The sequence below is a fragment of the Bidens hawaiensis genome, unplaced genomic scaffold (assembly GCF_021521415.1).
Source record: "Bidens hawaiensis isolate Kalapana, Puna unplaced genomic scaffold, B.hawaiensis_p1.1 tig00000055_1, whole genome shotgun sequence".
Lineage (NCBI taxonomy): Eukaryota > Viridiplantae > Streptophyta > Magnoliopsida > Asterales > Asteraceae > Bidens > Bidens hawaiensis.
Window position 1 is genome coordinate 4,367,138 of NW_027491016.1, and position 18,321 is coordinate 4,385,458.

Consider the following 18,321-nt stretch of genomic DNA (forward strand, 5'->3'; position numbering starts at 1 on the left):
GCTTCTTTACAATAGACCGTGGCCCAACTACGTACAAAATGACCTATTGACCCAAATACATAACCGGATCAATACAAAAAACTAAATATACAAGACGGGGCCTAACACTTAGCTCATCGTCTTTGTCGTTGTCTCAAAATCTCAAGTCCAGATCGGTAATCAAACAAGAATTAAACGACTAACTCTCGTTTATATTAATCAGAAAACATAACTTAAAAAACTGATTGCAAACTCTCAAAACCTATCTTAGTTTGACTCTTGATGAACCCTAACTCGATCGGTTGCATCTCATGTGTTTTCTCTTGATAAACTCTAACTCGATTGCATTTCGCATATTCTATAATCTAACAATAACTCAGTTTATATAGACTAGCCTAGCTTGTTAGCCAAGACATTACCGATTATAATTACAAAACAATTAAGAAACATAACCAACTATGACCGGCTTGTTAACATTAGTCCCTCAAGTTCACCGACTTATGACTTGGAGTCTGATATTATGGGCAATAGAATCTACACGACCTTTGTATAGTTTCATCATCTTGTTTAGATCTATTAGAATGATGTTGTTCATCTAGTTTCATTCTATTTTATTGTATTTGTCTTTGTTTGGATCTATTAGGATTGGCGAATCTGTCTTGCATGCAACAACTGCATACAAATTGTACACAATTCTAAAACCGTCTAATCTAAAAATATAATACAAATTTGATAATCGAATAGATTACTCGCACAGAGATTCAAACAATCCTGATATCACACGCCTTGTTTCTTAAACTATGTAGCAGTAAGCTAGGAATAAACACATTGAAACCATTTGCTTTGTGAGTGACTGCTCTTTAAGTGTTCTATCAAGTGAGGGTTTGAACACTGGTAGTGCTGATATATTATCCTTATTAAATTTCTTAACATCTTCAAGTGATCCTCTTCATTATCATCGTCAAGCAAATCCATGAAAAGCTTTCTCCAAATGTCAACTTTTTGGTATCTAGAAAACAACCAAAGTTTCAAGTCCAAATTCATTATTTTGGACCACTTTTTTCCAGCCCAAAAAATTTCAATCCCAAACGGCAAAACCGTATAAACAAAACCAAACCCATTGTGAAAACAGAAAACTTAAGCCAGTGTAGGTTTTTGGCTTGATATGAGCCTAAAACTTGTGTCGTGTTCGGGCGAACTGGAACCTTTGCACATAGTGATGTATGTATAGTAGCTGTGTCCATAAATTGCTGAAACCATCCAAACCGAAGACATCGGCCGGTTTGAAATATGGGATCCGATTCATGGTTCAGTTTAACAACTTTATGAGTTACAGTCCGGTTTACGATTTGGAACTTGAAACCGGCCGTTTAACATTTAGTATCTGATTAATTGTTTTAGGAACATATAGTTAGTTATGTACATGTATTAGACTAGATTAGAAACATATGCATTAAATGGGTTGAATAAAGAAAATATTAAAAAGTTAGTAATGAACATTTACGAATTATAAAACGTAAAAGTGTGTAAGTGAGATGGAAATCAACGCTCTTTTTTAACTCAATTTGTTTCAAAATCAAATTTCTTTAACTTTGTGAGTAGTAATTTATATATTACGAAGAAGTGAATGGTGAAATTAGATGAGCGCGAAAAAGTAAGTTGGGCTCACAGAACTGTGACATGTGGCAGTGGATAGTTACTTAGCTATCAGGTATATAGTCATGGACAATCCTCATCACTTTTTAACATTTAATACAAAGTTATTCTTAAAAAACTTGTATAAAACCACCAACTCGTGAAAACCGGCCAGCTCGGTTTGTCTTTCCCAAAACTGTAGTTAGTCGTCAAGCCCAAAATTTTCATCAAAACCTTTCAAACCAGACTAGGAACATCCCTAATTTGTACAGTTACTTTAAAAATAAGACAGATTCAGAATATATGAGATATTGGTAGTAGAGCAGCTATTTTAGAACATATTTTAAGCGTTATGAGCATCTCAATTGTGTAATATATACCCAGAACTTTGTCTATGAAGGTTCCGATACTGTCACAAAAACACATTGAAATTGAAATAGATAGAGACAGAAAGTTGATATTATTCTTATATGAAAATTAGTATTCACTCCATTAAAAGTATATATATACAGAAACAATTGAATAGATGCCAGTGGTATATAAGATCCATTATTTTGAGTTTTTCTTACCTAAGGCAACATAAAGGCATAAGATGCAGTGAATGTCAAAGAAAATACCAAGTCTCTGCAGATTATCAAGTAGTAGTAGCAAGTTGTCTAGATTTATTATTATTAGTCTCCTGTTACTATAAATAGGTGCTACATGTTAAGAGTTTGATTTGAGAAATACCAAATAAATTATTCTCCATGTCTAGAATCTGAATACCACTTTACATGGTATCAGAGCCAACACCGTCTAAATCAATCGGTTCAAATCCAGGTAAATAGTTCTCCCTGCTTTAACCAGTCACGGGGCCGCCCGTTATGCAAGGCATAATATAAAAATTGTTGCAACCTACAACTCAGATTTTCCACCAGCAGCAATAGCAGTTGAAAGCAGATACCACAACCTATCAACAAGCACTTGCAGGGCCGGCTTCGAGAATTTAAATGCCTCGGCCGAGCCAAAATAAAAAGGCCTATATGTCCTATAAGAAATAACGAAATATATAAGCTAATTTTTTTTATGACGATTAATGTTAAGGATAAAAAAAAGTTTGGGCCCAATATACCTTATCCTTTTCACGGTATAACCGGCCGGTACGTACCGGTTTTTAAAACATTGCTCTTCGGTCACCGGAAAATTTTCCAACTTGTCTTTTTCATTTTTTTTCTCTTAGTTCTGCTACTTTGTCAACAATAGATTGAAAGATCAAACTACCATAACGATGTTAAATCTCCGGTGGTTCCAACGTACCCTCGAAAAAGCCGTGCCCCAGCCGGGTGTCCGGCTTGCACCACCCTAGAGCCGGCCATGAGCACTTGTATAACATTCTCTCAATAACCTACTAAATCTATAAGTTAGAATATTGCATAACTCACCCAATGTAACTATGTGAAGCCAATAGTTGAATCACATATATCATTATGTGTAGTTCCTGTAACTAATCATATTGGGTTGAGAACATAAGAAATTAAGCTAAAGCAACAATATTCCTAGCAGAATTCATAATTACCGGTAAATGTGAGACTAAAATTGAAACTACTAAGTTCATACAAGATAATATTCATTAAAAACTATCAATTGTACACAAGTTTTCAAAATTAACCTTATTAATGTAAGAGCATCTTCAAATCCTCCAGTTAGAGTTATATTTGTGCCGAAGAGACGAAGTACGAAACTGAAATTGTCCCCATAAGAAGAAATAATTAACCAAAAACGATAAGTAGTAACCACGGCAAAAAGGGCAAGAAAAATGTTTTTGGACCATTTCTCGATTTGTGCATGTCATCCTTGCGCAAGGACCTAACTAATGTTCTCTATATCGTTCCAATTTAATCGGATGTCCCCGAAGGGACAATAATGTATCCTCAGGCAGTAGTGTATCTAAAGTACCCAACTTACGCCCCGTTGGACACTCTTAATTTGAGATTAAAATTGAAACAACCAAGTTTAACTCAAAAAAATTGTACACAATAGATGATTTATGAAAGCGAACACGAAACAGAAACTATGGCTCCGGCAAAAAGGATAGGAAATAGTGTATCTAAAGTACCCAACTTACGCCCCGTTGGACACTCTTAATTTGAGATTAAAATTGAAACAACCAAGTTTAACTCAAAAAAATTGTACACAATATATGATTTATGAAAGCGAACACGAAACAGAAACTATGGCTCCGGCAAAAAGGATAGGAAAAAAATTTGGACCATTTCTTGATTTGTGCATGTCATCCTTGTGCAGGGGCCATGCTAATCTTCTCTGTATCATTCCAATTTTATCGGATGTCCCCGAAGGGACAATGTTGATTGCCGAGCCGTGCTATATAAACTAGGAGAGGCTTTGGCTTCTGGTCGATGTGGGAGAATTTGATTTGACATATTTAGTTAGATGAACTAGTTTCTTAAGTATTCTAGTTCTTTTAACTTTATTTATCCGACTAGTGTAAATGTAGGTGCCTAAAGCTGAGTTATATTCTGTATAATGGGTTTTTTAAGTTAGTTTGTTTGCTTCAGTAGGAGTCAAACGACCTTGATCGCAAGATAACACGTTTTGGAACTGAAGAAACACTAATTGACCCCGGGCAGATTACGGATAATCTGGGGGTTAAATAGATGTTTCCCACGAGGGGTTAGGTCCCGGCAAAGATGGTTCTTCTGATGACCTGCAAAACAGGCACCGTGAGCTCGTCACTGAGAAGGGGGGGTACCTCCTTGTGACCACCCTCCGGTTGAAGAAACACTAATTGACCCCGGGCAGATTACGGATAATCTGGGGGTTAAATAGATGTTTCCCACGAGGGGTTAGGTCCGGAAAAGATGGTTCTTCTGATGACCTGCAAAACAGACACCGTGAGCTCGTCACTGAGAAGGGGGGGTACCTCCTTGTGACCACCCTTCGGCGTGAGAATCAGACTAGATTGCTCTTGAATATAAGTGTATATTAAGAGATTGCTAGAAAAGATAAGATGTGATAAGGTAATGTAATCTGTCCATACCATTCCAAGGTGTTGGAGTATTTATAGCCGAAGGTAGGTTTCCAAGAAGGTACAGCCGGCTGAATAGTATTCCTGTTCTGCCAACTGTGGACTACGCACGTGCCATGCTGGTGGTTGGTGGGTAGGCAGCGGCTGATAGGGACCAGGCCGGCTGTGTACTATTCCTGTTCCACCAACTGCAGGCTACGCACGTCCTCCGACAGGTTGGTGAGTAGGCAGCGGCTGATAGTGACATACAGTACAAGAGCGTGCTGCTCGTCATACTGTTGTCAGTGAGCTGTCGTATCTTTGGTCAGATCTTTTGTCCATACCTCGTCAGGTACGGTACAAAAGATCCTCCAGTATCGTACGGACTGGCTCATTTGTGCGGGAGTGTCCCCGGCTTTGTGCGGGAGTGTTCCCGGCTTTGTGCGGGAGTGTTCCCGGCTTGCTCACTCCTTCCTCAGGTGACATTACTGAATTATTTAAGAGTTAAGTGCCTTGTGCGTGTAGCCTTGCTGCGCGGGTAGCCTTCCCTGATGGCTAGTATCCGTTGCTGCGGGAACAGGCGGAGTACGTCGACCATTGGGAGGCTTTTCCTGCGGGACAGCTTGCGTACTGCGCGTAAGGACGTCACGTCTCTGAGCATGGTGGGTCCTGCGGATCCAGTTGGTTTCTGCGCAGACTTCTCTTCAAGGTGAGTCTTGCGAGTTTAGCCTTTGCGCAGACGTCCCTGTTGAAGGTGAGTCCTGCGGGTTCAACTGCGCAGACGTCCCTCTTTGAGATGAGTCTTGCGGGTCCAACTGGGCTCTGCTGGGACCTACCTCTTCAAGTCCCCCCAGTCCAATGTTCTTCTCATGAATTGTTAATAAGTGAGGTGAACTTTTGGACTTAAGCAAAGGGTTTTGAAAAAGGTTTTAGTTTTAAGGTTTTCCATGGGGATTCTTCCCGCGGAAGTCCTAATGTCACGTGCAGAAATTCCTGACTTTTCTGCTTGATCTTTGGGTATGATGCGGGTAGGTCTGTAACCTCCTCGCAAGTCAGGAGCGTTGAGTTCCACTTGTATAGATTCTCCCTGAGGTTTTGGTAGTTTTGAACATAGTGATCAATTATGTTAAAACAACCAATTCCATCTTGGAGCTTCAAACAATCTATTTCTCGACATTCCCGCTATGCGGGGATGTTATTCCCGTTTCCGCAAGCATGGCCCAGAAGATCCTTCTTGGTTTCAATTCCCTGCGGAGTGCTAGGTATGTGAAGGGTTTCGCCTTGACACTGTACCCGCACTCGTCTTATAGTTACTTTACTTCCAAGATATTCCTGGCTTCAATTCCCTGCGGGTGCTAAGTATGTGAAGGGTTTTGCCTTGACACTGTACCCGCACCCGTCTTATAGTTACTTGGTTGCCGAGGTATTCTTGGCTTCAATTCCCTGCAGGTGCTAAGTATGTGAAGGGTTTTGCCTTAACACTGTACTCGCACCTGTCTTATAGTTACTTGGTTGCCAAGGTAAGGGGCATAGTCCCGCTTACTTTTGAATCTTTTTGAATCTTTTTGAAATTCGAAGAGTTGGTGAAAGGATAAGAACAGTCCAAACTGTTGAAACGTCGTCCGACGGTTTCTTCTGGCAGTGTCAGGACGTGCAGGAAGTTATGACGACGTGACAGTATATGGTCATTCCAGACGCTTTTTCAGGCGCGTGGGCGCGAGTTTTCGGGCGCGCGGCCGCGAAGTTTACGGCACGCGTCCTGTCAACAGCTATTGCCAACTTGCTTTTTCCACGTGTCATAGTTTCATTGCACCAGTATTTTCCTCTCTCTTCCGCATTAAATTCATCGCATTCATTGCGATGAGTATATAAAGGGAGGAGAGGTTGCATCTCAACTCACAGTTTCACCTCTCTTCTTCTTCTAAACGATTTCCGGCGAATACTCTAACTTTTCTGTCGAGCATTCTCCTGAAATCGTTCTTTACATCCAAAACATGTCTTCTGTTCATGATCTTGAGGCTACCGCCGAGGAGTCTGACGTGTATGCCGAGAATCCGTCGTCCACGTCGGACAAGGATGACAAGAGTACTGCTGGCGAGTGCCAGTATGCTCTTCCGGCCGACCTCTATCAGTACGTCGTCAGGAAGTTCATGCTCGAGCCTTTCGAGCCTGAGTTTCCTGCACCTCATCAGACGGTGTACGATGCCCCCAAGGGCAAGATAGGGGTGTACGCTGCATTCTTCGTCTATGGGAATCTCAGGTTCCCATTGACGAAGTTTGTATACCGTGTTCTGGAGAGACACGGTGTGCATCTGACTGAGGTACACCCAATGGCGATCGCCAAGATCCGCCATTTCGAGTGGGTGTGTCTCATTCTGGGTGTGGAGCCCCATGTTGACCGCCTGATGACCTTCTATTCCTGGAGGTGCATCCAGGGGTGGTATACCTTGGTCAATCGGATCAAGGGTTTGAAGATCTGCGCTACCGAGCGCAGTCTTCGATCTTGGAAGCGGGAGTTCTTCTATATCTCCGCTCGCGTCGTCCCTATTGCGATGACATTCAAGAACGGGAGAGCACTCCCTAGCCTTCACGCCTCCAACTACCAGGAGGCGGAATGGTTCTCCAAGGTTTCCCGGATCCAGTCTCCGGTTTACCGCTTTGCGGAGTCCGGGATGGTGATGCTCGGGATGAGCCGGGTGTGGAAGGAGGCGTCACAGATTCCCATCGTCCTCGAATACGGTTTGAACTCTGTCCCTTACGGTATACTTCATATTATCCGTTAATTTAGGGTTTTTGTTCTAACCGTTTTTTCTTTTTGTTTTCAGAGGGAAACGACTTGCAGTCTCTCCTGCAGCCGCGGGAGAGTGATGGTCCCGCTCGGATGGGTACTCGTGCTCTAGATGAGAACGAGTTGCCCATCCTTGAGCAAACGGCGGATCGGTTCGTGGAGGTCTACCCGCCGGGCCACCCGATTCTAAGCGTCACGCGGCCAGGTAAGGAGTTGTTTAACCCTCGACCTGTCAATGCTCAAACCTCTGCTGGAATTCCTCTAATCTTGTCATCTTCTGATGAGGAATCCGCAGATGGTCCATTCTTCGTGAGGAAGAAGAAGGCTGCTGGCGGGAAGGGGAAGGCGAAGGTTGCCTCCACTGCTGATCCGGTGCATCGGTCTGACTCAGAGACCGAAAGCGAGGAGGTGGCGGGGAACCCTGGTGGTGTTGAGACCACTGCTCCGGAGGTTGAGACGGCTGTCACCTCCGGGCAGCCCAGTACAGCGACGGTGACCGGCGTAAAGAGGCCGGTTCCATCGGGTTCGTCCCCGCCTGTTCGTACCTTCAAGCTCAAGAGGACTCGTAAGTACAAACTTCCTTTACTTTTAACTTCATATCTTTCCGCCATTATACTTATCTTGTCTTCGTGTAGGCGTGGATGCTACCGCATTCCAGGGTGGAGCGAGGAGGAGCACCTCCGGACCCATGATGGTAGGTTTGGTCAACCTACCTGAGGCGATGACCCAGGCGGCTGCGCCTGCTTCAGTTGGTTCAGTTGCTCACTCGGTTGAGGCAACTGCTCCAACTGTGACAACGTCTCCGCCGGTTGTCAGTGCCATATTCACTGATTCTTTCACTGAGCCGGCGGTGAGTTTTTCTGTGGTCTCTTCCGCAGCAACGACCGCGGTTGTGAGTTCACCTCCGTTGGTCTCTACCACGGCGGCCTCCGCCATGCCTCCTCCGGCGCCGACGACTACGGCCGGTCCTTCAGGTATGTCCGGGGTTGCGGCGTCTAGCCAATCTCTGCCTCCTTCCCATCTGCCTGACCTCTTGGATGGATATCCGTTAGGTTCGGGCGATGGGTTTGGCGGCTACAGGCCTGCCGTCGACCCTACAGGTGCGTAGGGTTATTTTGGCCTTTTTATATATATTTTTATTTTTTATCATATTTTCCTAACTGCTTTTTGTTTTTGCAGTGTCGGATTCAAATGAGGTGTTTGTTCCGCGGTGGAACATCCGCCGGGGAACCACCCTTCGGACGGCTGTGGATTGCGTCGAGTGGGCGCGCCACGCCGCCCCAAGTGGGGCGCTGGGGGAAGCAATGTCAAGCTACCAGGAGGGTAGGCTGACAAATGAGCTCCGGATTCTCCTAGCTCGGATGCAGCCGCGCGTCGAGCTGCTTTGTCGTGAAAACGACAAGTTAAAGGAAGCTCGTATCCAAGAAGTAGCTCAGGCGCGGGCTGTCCGAGAGGAGAACAGGAGGCTCTCCGCTGTTGCTGTGGAGAAGGAGAAGGCCTTCAAGGCCTTCGAGGTTGAAGTTCAGGCCCGTCTCGAGGCCCGTTCCAAGGCTGCCCAAGCTGTTAACGAACAGCTTCGGCTGGCTAAGGAAACTGCACGGAACGCAACTGAGAGGGCCACCAAGACTGAAGCTGTTGCTGAGCCTCTACGCCTCGAGAATGAGGAACTTAAAGCCAAACTAGAGAGGCTCCAACAGGCTCATGATGCCTTGGCCATGGAAGACGCCAAGAAGCTCCAAGAGATCTTGGACCAGAGGGGCGTGCTTGACCATACTGAGCGTAAGCTAAAGGGCGTCGAAGAGGCTGCGGCTAAAGAAGTGTTGTTTGCCAACCTTAACAAAAGTGAAGCCGAACGCGCCCGTAACCAAGCTCAAGCTGCCCTCCAGGAGGCTCTGGTTACCAAGGAATGGCTTCTACGAGAAGCGTTGTCGCAGGTAAGCTTAGCTTCATAACGTCTTTACGCTTTTCTTTGTACTAAGAAAAGGTTTTGATACTTGTATTTTTTCTTGTAGGTTGTGCATCGGGTTTTCACGGACACATCATATGACGATGCCATGAGCGCAGCCCTCAACGCTTCTCATGAGGATGGGGAAAAGGCTGGCTTCCTGCTTGGTCTAGGGTTCGTTGAGAAGGGCATCCCGCCTTCCAACTTCCCTTTATATGATGTGGATACTGAAGCTGCTTATGACCAAGCAGTGAACCAGTATGCTGCCTTCCCGCATCCAGTGGTAGAGAAGGTGAACGAAGTTGCTGCTGCTGATGATGGGTTAACCATTCTCAAGACCTTCCTTGAACCGCCACAGCCAACTGATGGTGCGGGTACAAGTGGGTTTGGAGTAAGTGGTCCTGAAGCTTGAACCTTTAGATCCCTTCCCACTGTTAGGATAGGTTTATGTTTTTGTATAGATTTACACTCTTGTAGGCGGGTAGATACCCGGCCATTCTTATAACACTTGAATTTTTATGGAATGTAAATCTTTTGTGCGGGTAGGACCGTCACTCTTGCTTTATAAACGTTATACGACATGCTCATGCATATTATAGTTTAATTTGGCACTTGTTTTGCCGCATAAACAATATATGATTCGCTTGTGCATATTTTAGTTTAACTTAGCAATTTCTTAAGTACTTTGGATAAGTTAACCTATCAACGTGGCAGATAATAGGTTAAAGTTTTGCTTCCTCTTTCGTGATTGTGCGGGTAAGACCGTCACTTGCACTTAGTAGGATGGCTAAACTTTACCTATATCTGACCTGCGTGGAGGTTTTCCTCATTTTTTCCTTGAAGATATTTTCTAAGTGTTCTGAATAAGTTAACCGTTCGACGCGCGGTTGTCAATAGGTTAAAGTTCCGTTTCCTCTATCATGATTGTGCGGGTAAGACCGTCACTTGCATTTAGTAGGATGACCAAACTTTACCTATGACTGACCTGCGTGAAGGTTTTCCTCATCTTTTCCTTAGAAATTGTTGCCGTTTTTTGTGTTTATGCGGGTTTTGCCGCCTTCCACACGCAACGACTTCTCTTCACATTTATGCGGTGAAAACCGGCATCAGTGTTTTGAATAATTAACCGTTCGACGCGCGGTTGTCAATAGGTTAGTTCGGTTTCCTCTATCATGATTTGTGCGGGTAGGACCGACACTTTCATTTAGTGGGATGACCCAACTTTACCTTTGACTGACCTGCGTGAAGGTTTGCCGTTTTTTGTGTTTATGCAGGTTTTGCCGCCTTCCACACGCAACGACTTGTTTTCCCACTTATGTATGCGGTGAAGACCGGCATATCAGTGCGGAAAGTTCATTAAGTATAAATGTAAGACCATCAGCGTCAATGTGATAAGGAGAATCATTTCCATTAGAAGTGGCTCTGGGCCTTTTCTTTTACAAGTTTGGAATTGATCTACATGCAGACTGTGTAATTGAGCTCCCTTCCATGTTCTTGGGAGTGTCATCGAGCCTTTCGAGCCGATATGCACTTGGTTCGGAATCTCGTTGTTTACACAGTATGTAGTCTCCGACATTGAAGCTGCAGTTTTATTCGTGTTTTCCCCAACTGGGGTTCTACACGCATTAGCCTGCTCAGCGTTCATTACGCCACGAGGTGCGTGAGCGTCCCATCTCTGACAAATGCTTCGACGATGTCCTTCAAGTCTACGCATTCCTCGGTGTTGTGGCCTCTTGTCCTGTGGAAGTCACAGAATTTGCTCTGATCAGCGTTGTGACGCTCTCGGATTATTGGAGCCTTTGGCCATGGGAGTCTCTCGGTGTCGAATATCTCGGTGACGCTTTTGGTGAGTGGCGTCCATCTGGAGTTCCGGTTTGACGACGGCATGTTGTCCTTTCCGCCTAACCGAGGGTGCGAGCAGGATGAGGTGTCGAAGTTTACCCTTGACTGCCAAATACATAGCTTCCTCTTTTTGTTTAGTCGGGCGGTAAGGACGTTATTTTCTCTTGTTTTATGGTGTAAAGGTTTGTGCTTTGGGGAAGATCTCTACCCAGTTGCTTTTCCGTTTCCGCGAAGCGTTTAGCTGTTGTCATGATGGCATCCCATGTGGATGGCATGCCATCTTTACCCGTTAAGGTGCGGATGAGCTCTGGGTCTTTCGCGCCCTGGATGAAAGCAGCGCGAACAAGATCTTCGCTAATACTACCCAGACTTAGCTTTTTTGAGTTGAAGCGAGTGATGAAGTCTAGCAAGGATTCATCTTCCTCTCGAATGCAATTGAGGATTGTCCGTTGCTCTTCGGTATACTTTCTTTGTTGGCTGAAGTGTTGGCTAAACTTCTGTTGGAAGTCTGCCCAATCGTAGATGTGGTGGACCGGTAGACGGTCGAACCACGCTCTGGCTGCTCCAACCAGCGTCATCTGGAACATATAACACCACGTGGGTTCCGTCCAGTTGCTGACGGTTGCCCCCGCTATGAATCTGTTCAAATGATCGTCTGTGTCAGATATACCATCATAAGTGCCGATGTTGGACATCTGTTTGGCACTTCTTGGGGCGATTGCTTCCGCAATGTCCCTTGCAAACTTGGAGGTTCCCGCATTTGCAGCGGTTGGTCTGAAGGTTTTATAGAAGTCACGTGGGTTTCCACCCGCGTTTTTTGGTTTGAAGGTTTCTCCAAAATTCCTTCTCGGTTTGAAGTCCGTTTCCTTACGCTTCCCTTTCGCCCTATGGCAAGGGTTTACGTCAGTGTCGGATTTCTCCGAATCATCGTCCAAGTACTCGCACTCATTGCTCATGTTGAGTTGTTGTCGAGTGCTTCCGAATTCGTCAGCCTGCTGGAGTGAACGTAAGCGTTCATCCAACTCAGCTTGGAATTCCCTTTGACGTTTTTCCGCCCACGCTTTAACTTGTTCAAGAGTTTGGCGGGGGGGCCTCGTCTGTTGTCTTTCCACCTGGGTATCAATGAATCCCAGGGGAGGATTGTTTACTGCACTTGCCCCGGCTCGGGTAACCGGGGGTAGTGTTCGTAAAATTTACTGCACTTGCCCCGGTTTGAGTAACCGGGGTAGTGTTCGTAAAATTTATGTGCTCGCCGGTGTTCCTCCCAGTAGCTGGGGTTGTGGTTACCGGGATTTCTTGGTTACTCCCTGGCCTGGGGACCTGAGTAACGTTAACCATCTTTTCAGAGGTTTTGAAAAAAACTGAGAATTAGTTTTAGCTTTTATGCACGGATGGCGCCAATGATGAAACACTAATTGACCCCGGGCAGATTACGGATAATCTGGGGGTTAAATAGATGTTTCCCACGAGGGGTTAGGTCCGGCAAAGATGGTTCTTCTGATGACCTGCAAAACAGACACCGTGAGCTCGTCACTGAGAAGGGGGGTACCTCCTTGTGACCACCCTCCGGTTGAAGAAACACTAATTGACCCCGGGCAGATTATGGATAATCTGGGGGTTAAATATATGTTTCTCACGAGGGGTTAGGTCCGGCAAAGATGGTTCTTCTGATGACCTGCAAAACAGACACCGTGAGCTCGTCACTGAGAATGGGAAGTACCTCCTTGTGACCACCCTCCGGCGTGAGAATCAGACTAGATTGCTCTTGAATATAAGTGTATATTAAGAGATTGCTAGAAAAGATAAGATGTGATAAGGTAATGTAATCTGTCCATACCATTCCAAGGTGTTGGAGTATTTATAGCCGAAGGTAGGTTTCCAAGAAGGTACAGCCGGCTAAATAGTATTCCTGTTCTGCCAACTGTGGACTACGCACGTGCCATGCTGGTGGTTGGTGGGTAGGCAGCGGCTGATAGGGACCAGGCCGGCTGTGTACTATTCCTGTTCCACCAACTGCAGGCTACGCACGTCCTCCGACAGGTTGGTGAGTAGGCAGCGGCTGATAGTGACATACAGTACAAGAGCGTGCTGCTTGTCATACTGTTGTCAGTGAGCTGTCGTATCTTTGGTCAGATCTTTTGTCCATACCTCGTCAGGTACAGTACAAAAGATCCTCCAGTATCGTACGGACTGGCTCATTTGTGCGGGAGTGTCCCCGGCTTTGTGCGGGAGTGTTCCCGGCTTTGTGCGGCAGTGTTCCCGGCTTGCTCACTCCTTCTTCAGGTGACATTACTGAATTATTTAAGAGTTAAGTGCCTTGTGCGTGTAGCCTTGCTGCGCGGGTAGCCTTCCCTGATGGCTAGTATCCGTTGCTGCGGGAACAGGCGGAGTACGTCTACCATTGGGAGGCTTTTCCTGCGGGACAGCTTGCGTACTGCGCGTAAGGACGTCACGTTTCTGAGCATGGTGGGTCCTGCGGATCCAGTTGGTTTCTGCGCAGACGTCTCTTCAAGGTGAGTCTTGCGAGTTTAGCCTTTGCGCAGACGTCCCTATTGAAGGTGAGTCTTGCGGGTTCAACTGCGCAGACGTCCCTCTTTGAGGTGAGTCTTGCGGGTCCAACTGGGCTTTGCTGGGACCTACCTCTTCAGGAACCTACACAAGCAGCATTGCAACTTGCGTATGCTTTAGTTCAAATGTCTAAGTACTTCAGTTTTCAAAGGCAAACACTGAAAATCATCATCCATCGCAACTTCAAAAAATCTAGCGTGAACATCTGACCCTTGACATCTGGAATTCTTACTTGGTAAGTTTTGCAAAATTACAACTTAATTGAAGTTCTAAATTGTTTCTCTTTTATCCGAAGTGTTCACCGAAAGACTAGTTGTAAGATTAAATATATAATTATATATATTTATGTGTGGCCATCATTATCATTTATATTATAATGGATTAAAACAATTAACTATACCTTATCATATATTAGTTGAGTAATTGTTGATGGACCATATTACTCTTAATTAACTAATAAAGGGTTTCCTCTTAGATGTATATAAAGAGAGATAAAAATTAACATCATAACCTAACCTAATAAAAATCACACACACATACAATTTTGTGTGCCTCCTCTCTCCTAAACCGGGTTCCTCTCAAGAACCCTAACACCATCCTTAACTATACATCCTAAAGGGAAACTCAATCAAGATGACAAACATGTCGACTACATCATACTCCGTATACGGTTACCACTCTCTCTGCTGTAACAGGTACTCATAAAAATATAGGTTTATTATATTATCATGTTTTTTCATTACTAACATGAAGAATTGATCAAGACTACTATATTGCATCATCTTCTTTTCTAGTGATAAAATGAGTTAATTCGTTTCAATATTCAGAAATTAACCATGTACACATTTTTGGCTATTTGGATTAAGATTAAAAACCAAAAAAAAAAATACTATTACAGATTGACGATTCATATATAGTATGTACAATAACCATTGTTTCATGTTGTATACAATGAAGCCGTCAACATTTTCTGTGATAAGAGATTTTGTTTCACTCAACGTCTTTGTTCCGTTCACTCTGTTTATACTTGCTTATTTTCAAAAATAAAATCATCTATCTTTTTACTGCCATTGTGAAGCTCTGCTAGAAGAACTTAGAGATAAAAAATGGCCTACAGGAAAACCCGTGTTGTTTTCAACTTCGTTCTCTTGCTTTCATTTACTCTCCTTATCTCTATGGGAGAAAGTAGAATGACCTTTAGCAATAGTAAGTTTCATGATTATTTTGTATTAATAATGACGTGTACTTACTATTATTTTGGTCGTTGCGTTATGGCTTATTGTGTTTGTGTTATGTTATAACTTATAGGGAATGGGACACAAGATCTATGGGACACAAGACGGGGACACATGCTTCAGTATCATAGAGGCGTTCCACCTCGCTACTAGTGCCTTTGAGACGTTTAATCCCAATTTGAACTGCGACAAGGTCTTTGTTGGAGAATGGTTGTGTCTCGATGCATCGCGATTTGAGTGCAGACTTATGGAAAACATTTTCTCTCAGTGTCGCATTTTCATTGGCTATCTCATAGTAATTTCTTAAATAAAAAGGTTTGGTGAATTATGAAGTTTTCTTCCAATGATTATGTTATGGACATGCATCATCATTTTTCATTTTGGGTTATTTTTTATTTCCTATGGGCCTATGGTGGATGATAATAGAAATTTATTGTATGCCCATGCATTCTAACTAGAGAAATCTAATATCAAAGATTCAAAGCATATGTACTTGTTTTAGATAACAAGATTGATTGAAAGTAATATATTCTTATAATTTTTTAGTGTTATTACAAAAAGAAACGAAGGGACCTTAGAATGATCTCTTTACTCAAAACCAAACAACTGAAAGCTTATTAGAAAACACAAACTCAAAGCATAGGTGGTAATTAATTTAGACGGTGTCAATGATTTAACCGAAATACAAGCGACCCATGATAATGAAAATGATATAGGTAGTGTTAGTAGCAATAGCAGCAACAATAACAATAATAACAACACCACCATCACTAGTGTCCTTAGGGATATATCATAGGTATTCAAGTGCAAAAGAGTTACGCTACATTTGATACAAATACTTACTAAAACATTCTGGGTATAAAGTCTCGTAGTCACTATCACTTTTGAAGGGAAGTGATAAACCTTAAATTGCTTCAAAGTGCTTACGAGTTAAAACAATTGATGTTAGACTATACCTACATGAATACATCTTTTTAATAATGTAATATTTAAAAAAATAATTAATAGAGTTAACAGATCGTAAAAGACGTGTTAGAGGCTAACAGATCGTAAAAGGCGCACGTTGTAAGTTAACAAGTCGTTAAAGACGCATTGAGGCCTAACGCGTCGTCAAATACGTGTTTGCGGGAACACTTCTGGAAACTTTTATTTATAGAGAAAAAATTAAATCTCTCTACATTAATGAAACATTTTAAGAATTTTCTCTTAATTTTAAACTATAGAAAAGTATCAAGACACACCATAATTTGTCAAACAAACCAGTGTTTTAAAAAACGGTATGAACCGGCAGGTTCAACCGGTATTACCGGATTTTGTATGGATGCCCGGTATTTTAAGCCCGGTTTTATTGGGCAGTTTACTAGATCTTTGAACCGCCGGTTTTTTCCAAAATACCGGTTTGAACCATCAAACCAGTTTTAGCCCAATATTTTTGTATTATTTTAGAATATGGATTTATTCTTGGATTATATTTTATAATGGAATCGTATATTTTTGGGTTATATTTGAGTTAAAGTTGCATTTATATAAAATTATAGGGTAAACTATACAACCCGGTTAAACCTTCCGGTACAACCCGGTTCAACCGGTTGTACCATTTTTTAGTCAAATCCGGTACGCATAAAATACCGGTTTTTAAAACATCGAAACAAACCAACTTTATGTAATCACTTTTAACATGAGTTACTTGAGGACTAATATTGCAATTTATAAAACCCGAAGGGTCCAACAAGACCAAAACTTAACAATATTACAAACCCTGTATGTAATTTAACCCTTTAAATCTCATTGGAGCGTATGATTGTGGAGCGCATAAACCCAAACGTCTAATTTTCTCCAACGGTCATAAAATCAATACATTCCAATTTAACCTCCACCATTCACCAAACCCTAATCATAATCAAAAGCCCCAATTCTCCCAATCCCCTGTCTCAATTTCAATTCTTGAGTAACAATGAGTGTTCTTAACGAATACCCAGAAGTAATCAGCAACAACAAAGATCTCCAGATATGGAACAACTCTGCTTTCGACGATGGCGGTGAGTCCAAGACCTTCAATTCGTGTAGTAATCAGACCAAGTCACCATCTTGGTTGACCAAGAAACCGGTTTCTTCTGATTCTTTGGATTCTTCATTTTCCAGTAAGGAAAATCAAAGCCCGATTGGGTATTCGAAACCCAAATCCTCTGTTCTTGTTAACCCGCTTCACGAATCGAAGCTTTTTAACAATTGTTCGGTCAAGATCGGTTCTTTGAAACCCGGTTTGGAAGATGGTGACAAGACTAATGAGGAGGTAGAGATTGAGAATGAGATTAGAAGATTGGTTGCTAAATTGGAGTTGATTTGGGCCGAAAGAGCCGAGAAGAATGAGAAAGTTGTTGAAAAACCGGGGAAATTAGTGGTTAAAAAGATTCAAGAATCAAGAAACAAGATTCAAGAATCAAGCTTTTCAGGAAACAAGATTCAGAGAAGAGGGTTTAGTCTGGGCCCGGGCGAGATCATGTCGGCCACAAATTCGAAATCAAAGCAATCGGGTACGACTCCAATGACACAAAACCGAAGGAAGTCTTGTTTTTGGAAATTAGATGATATTGAAGAAGAAAAGTCTAGGGTTTCAAGAGGGAAGAATTCTAATCTGAGGCAAGCGGTTACGACCATTGGATCACGAAAGATGATCAAAAAGGACAATTCGATTATGGGAAGTATTCAACCGAAGAAGTTGTTTGGTGACCAATCGGTTCCTGCCAAGAAGCCTGTAAAACCGGGTCGGGTTGTTCCAAGTCGGTACAACCAGGCTACGGTCAACTCATCGATGAAGAAAAAGTCGTTCACCGAGAATGTTGACCGGAAACCGTGTGGTGGGACCGAGGGTCGAGTGAAGAAGAAGTGGGACATCCCGAGTGTGATTGTGATTCCTAAAAGATTGAATCTTGATGATAATATGGATGAGGGTGAGAATGTGGATGAGGAATGTGTGGATCATGTTGTTGATGTGGTGAAGCCTGAGGTGACATTGCCTCGGATTCGGGTGGTTCGGTATGTGGAAGAGGCGGGTCGGGATTCGGGTCCTGCGAAACGGGTGGCTGAGTTAGTTGGGAAGAAGTCTTACTTTGGTGAAGCAGCAGATTGTCAAAAGTTGAGTTTTGATGAGGATTGAGATTTTGTTAGTAAATGTTTTGTTGGTTTTTTTGGTTTATTTGTGAATTGTGACGAATTGGTTGATGAAGAAAGCAAAGCTTGATTTTGCTTTCCTGAATGTTAATGATGATAATAAGGTGAGTATATACCCTCACTACTTGTGTCAACTTTGAAGTTACTTTGCTGC

The 18,321-nt window shown here is 43.1% G+C and overlaps 1 protein-coding gene and 2 non-coding genes across 3 annotated transcripts; 1 reads left to right on the top strand and 2 right to left on the bottom strand.

Annotated features, from left to right (window-relative positions):
- Window positions 1-3,405: 3,405 nt before the first annotated feature.
- On the bottom strand, window positions 3,406-3,512 carry LOC143556839 (U6 spliceosomal RNA). The gene has a single exon (XR_013139457.1). It is a non-coding gene; the product is annotated as a U6 spliceosomal RNA (small nuclear RNA).
- Window positions 3,513-3,851: 339 nt separating this feature from the next.
- On the bottom strand, window positions 3,852-3,954 carry LOC143556773 (U6 spliceosomal RNA). Its single transcript, XR_013139448.1, has one exon. It is a non-coding gene; the product is annotated as a U6 spliceosomal RNA (small nuclear RNA).
- Window positions 3,955-16,950: 12,996 nt separating this feature from the next.
- On the top strand, window positions 16,951-18,153 carry LOC143538608 (uncharacterized). Its single transcript, XM_077032153.1, has one exon. It carries the CDS (start codon window positions 16,951-16,953, stop codon window positions 18,151-18,153), a length of 1,203 nt encoding a protein of 400 aa, XP_076888268.1.
- Window positions 18,154-18,321: the final 168 nt, after the last annotated feature.

Coding starts and splice junctions, on each gene's coding strand:
- LOC143538608 (XM_077032153.1), top strand. CDS start 16,951: ATGAGTGTTCTTAACGAATACCCAGAAGTAATCAGCAACAACAAAGAT.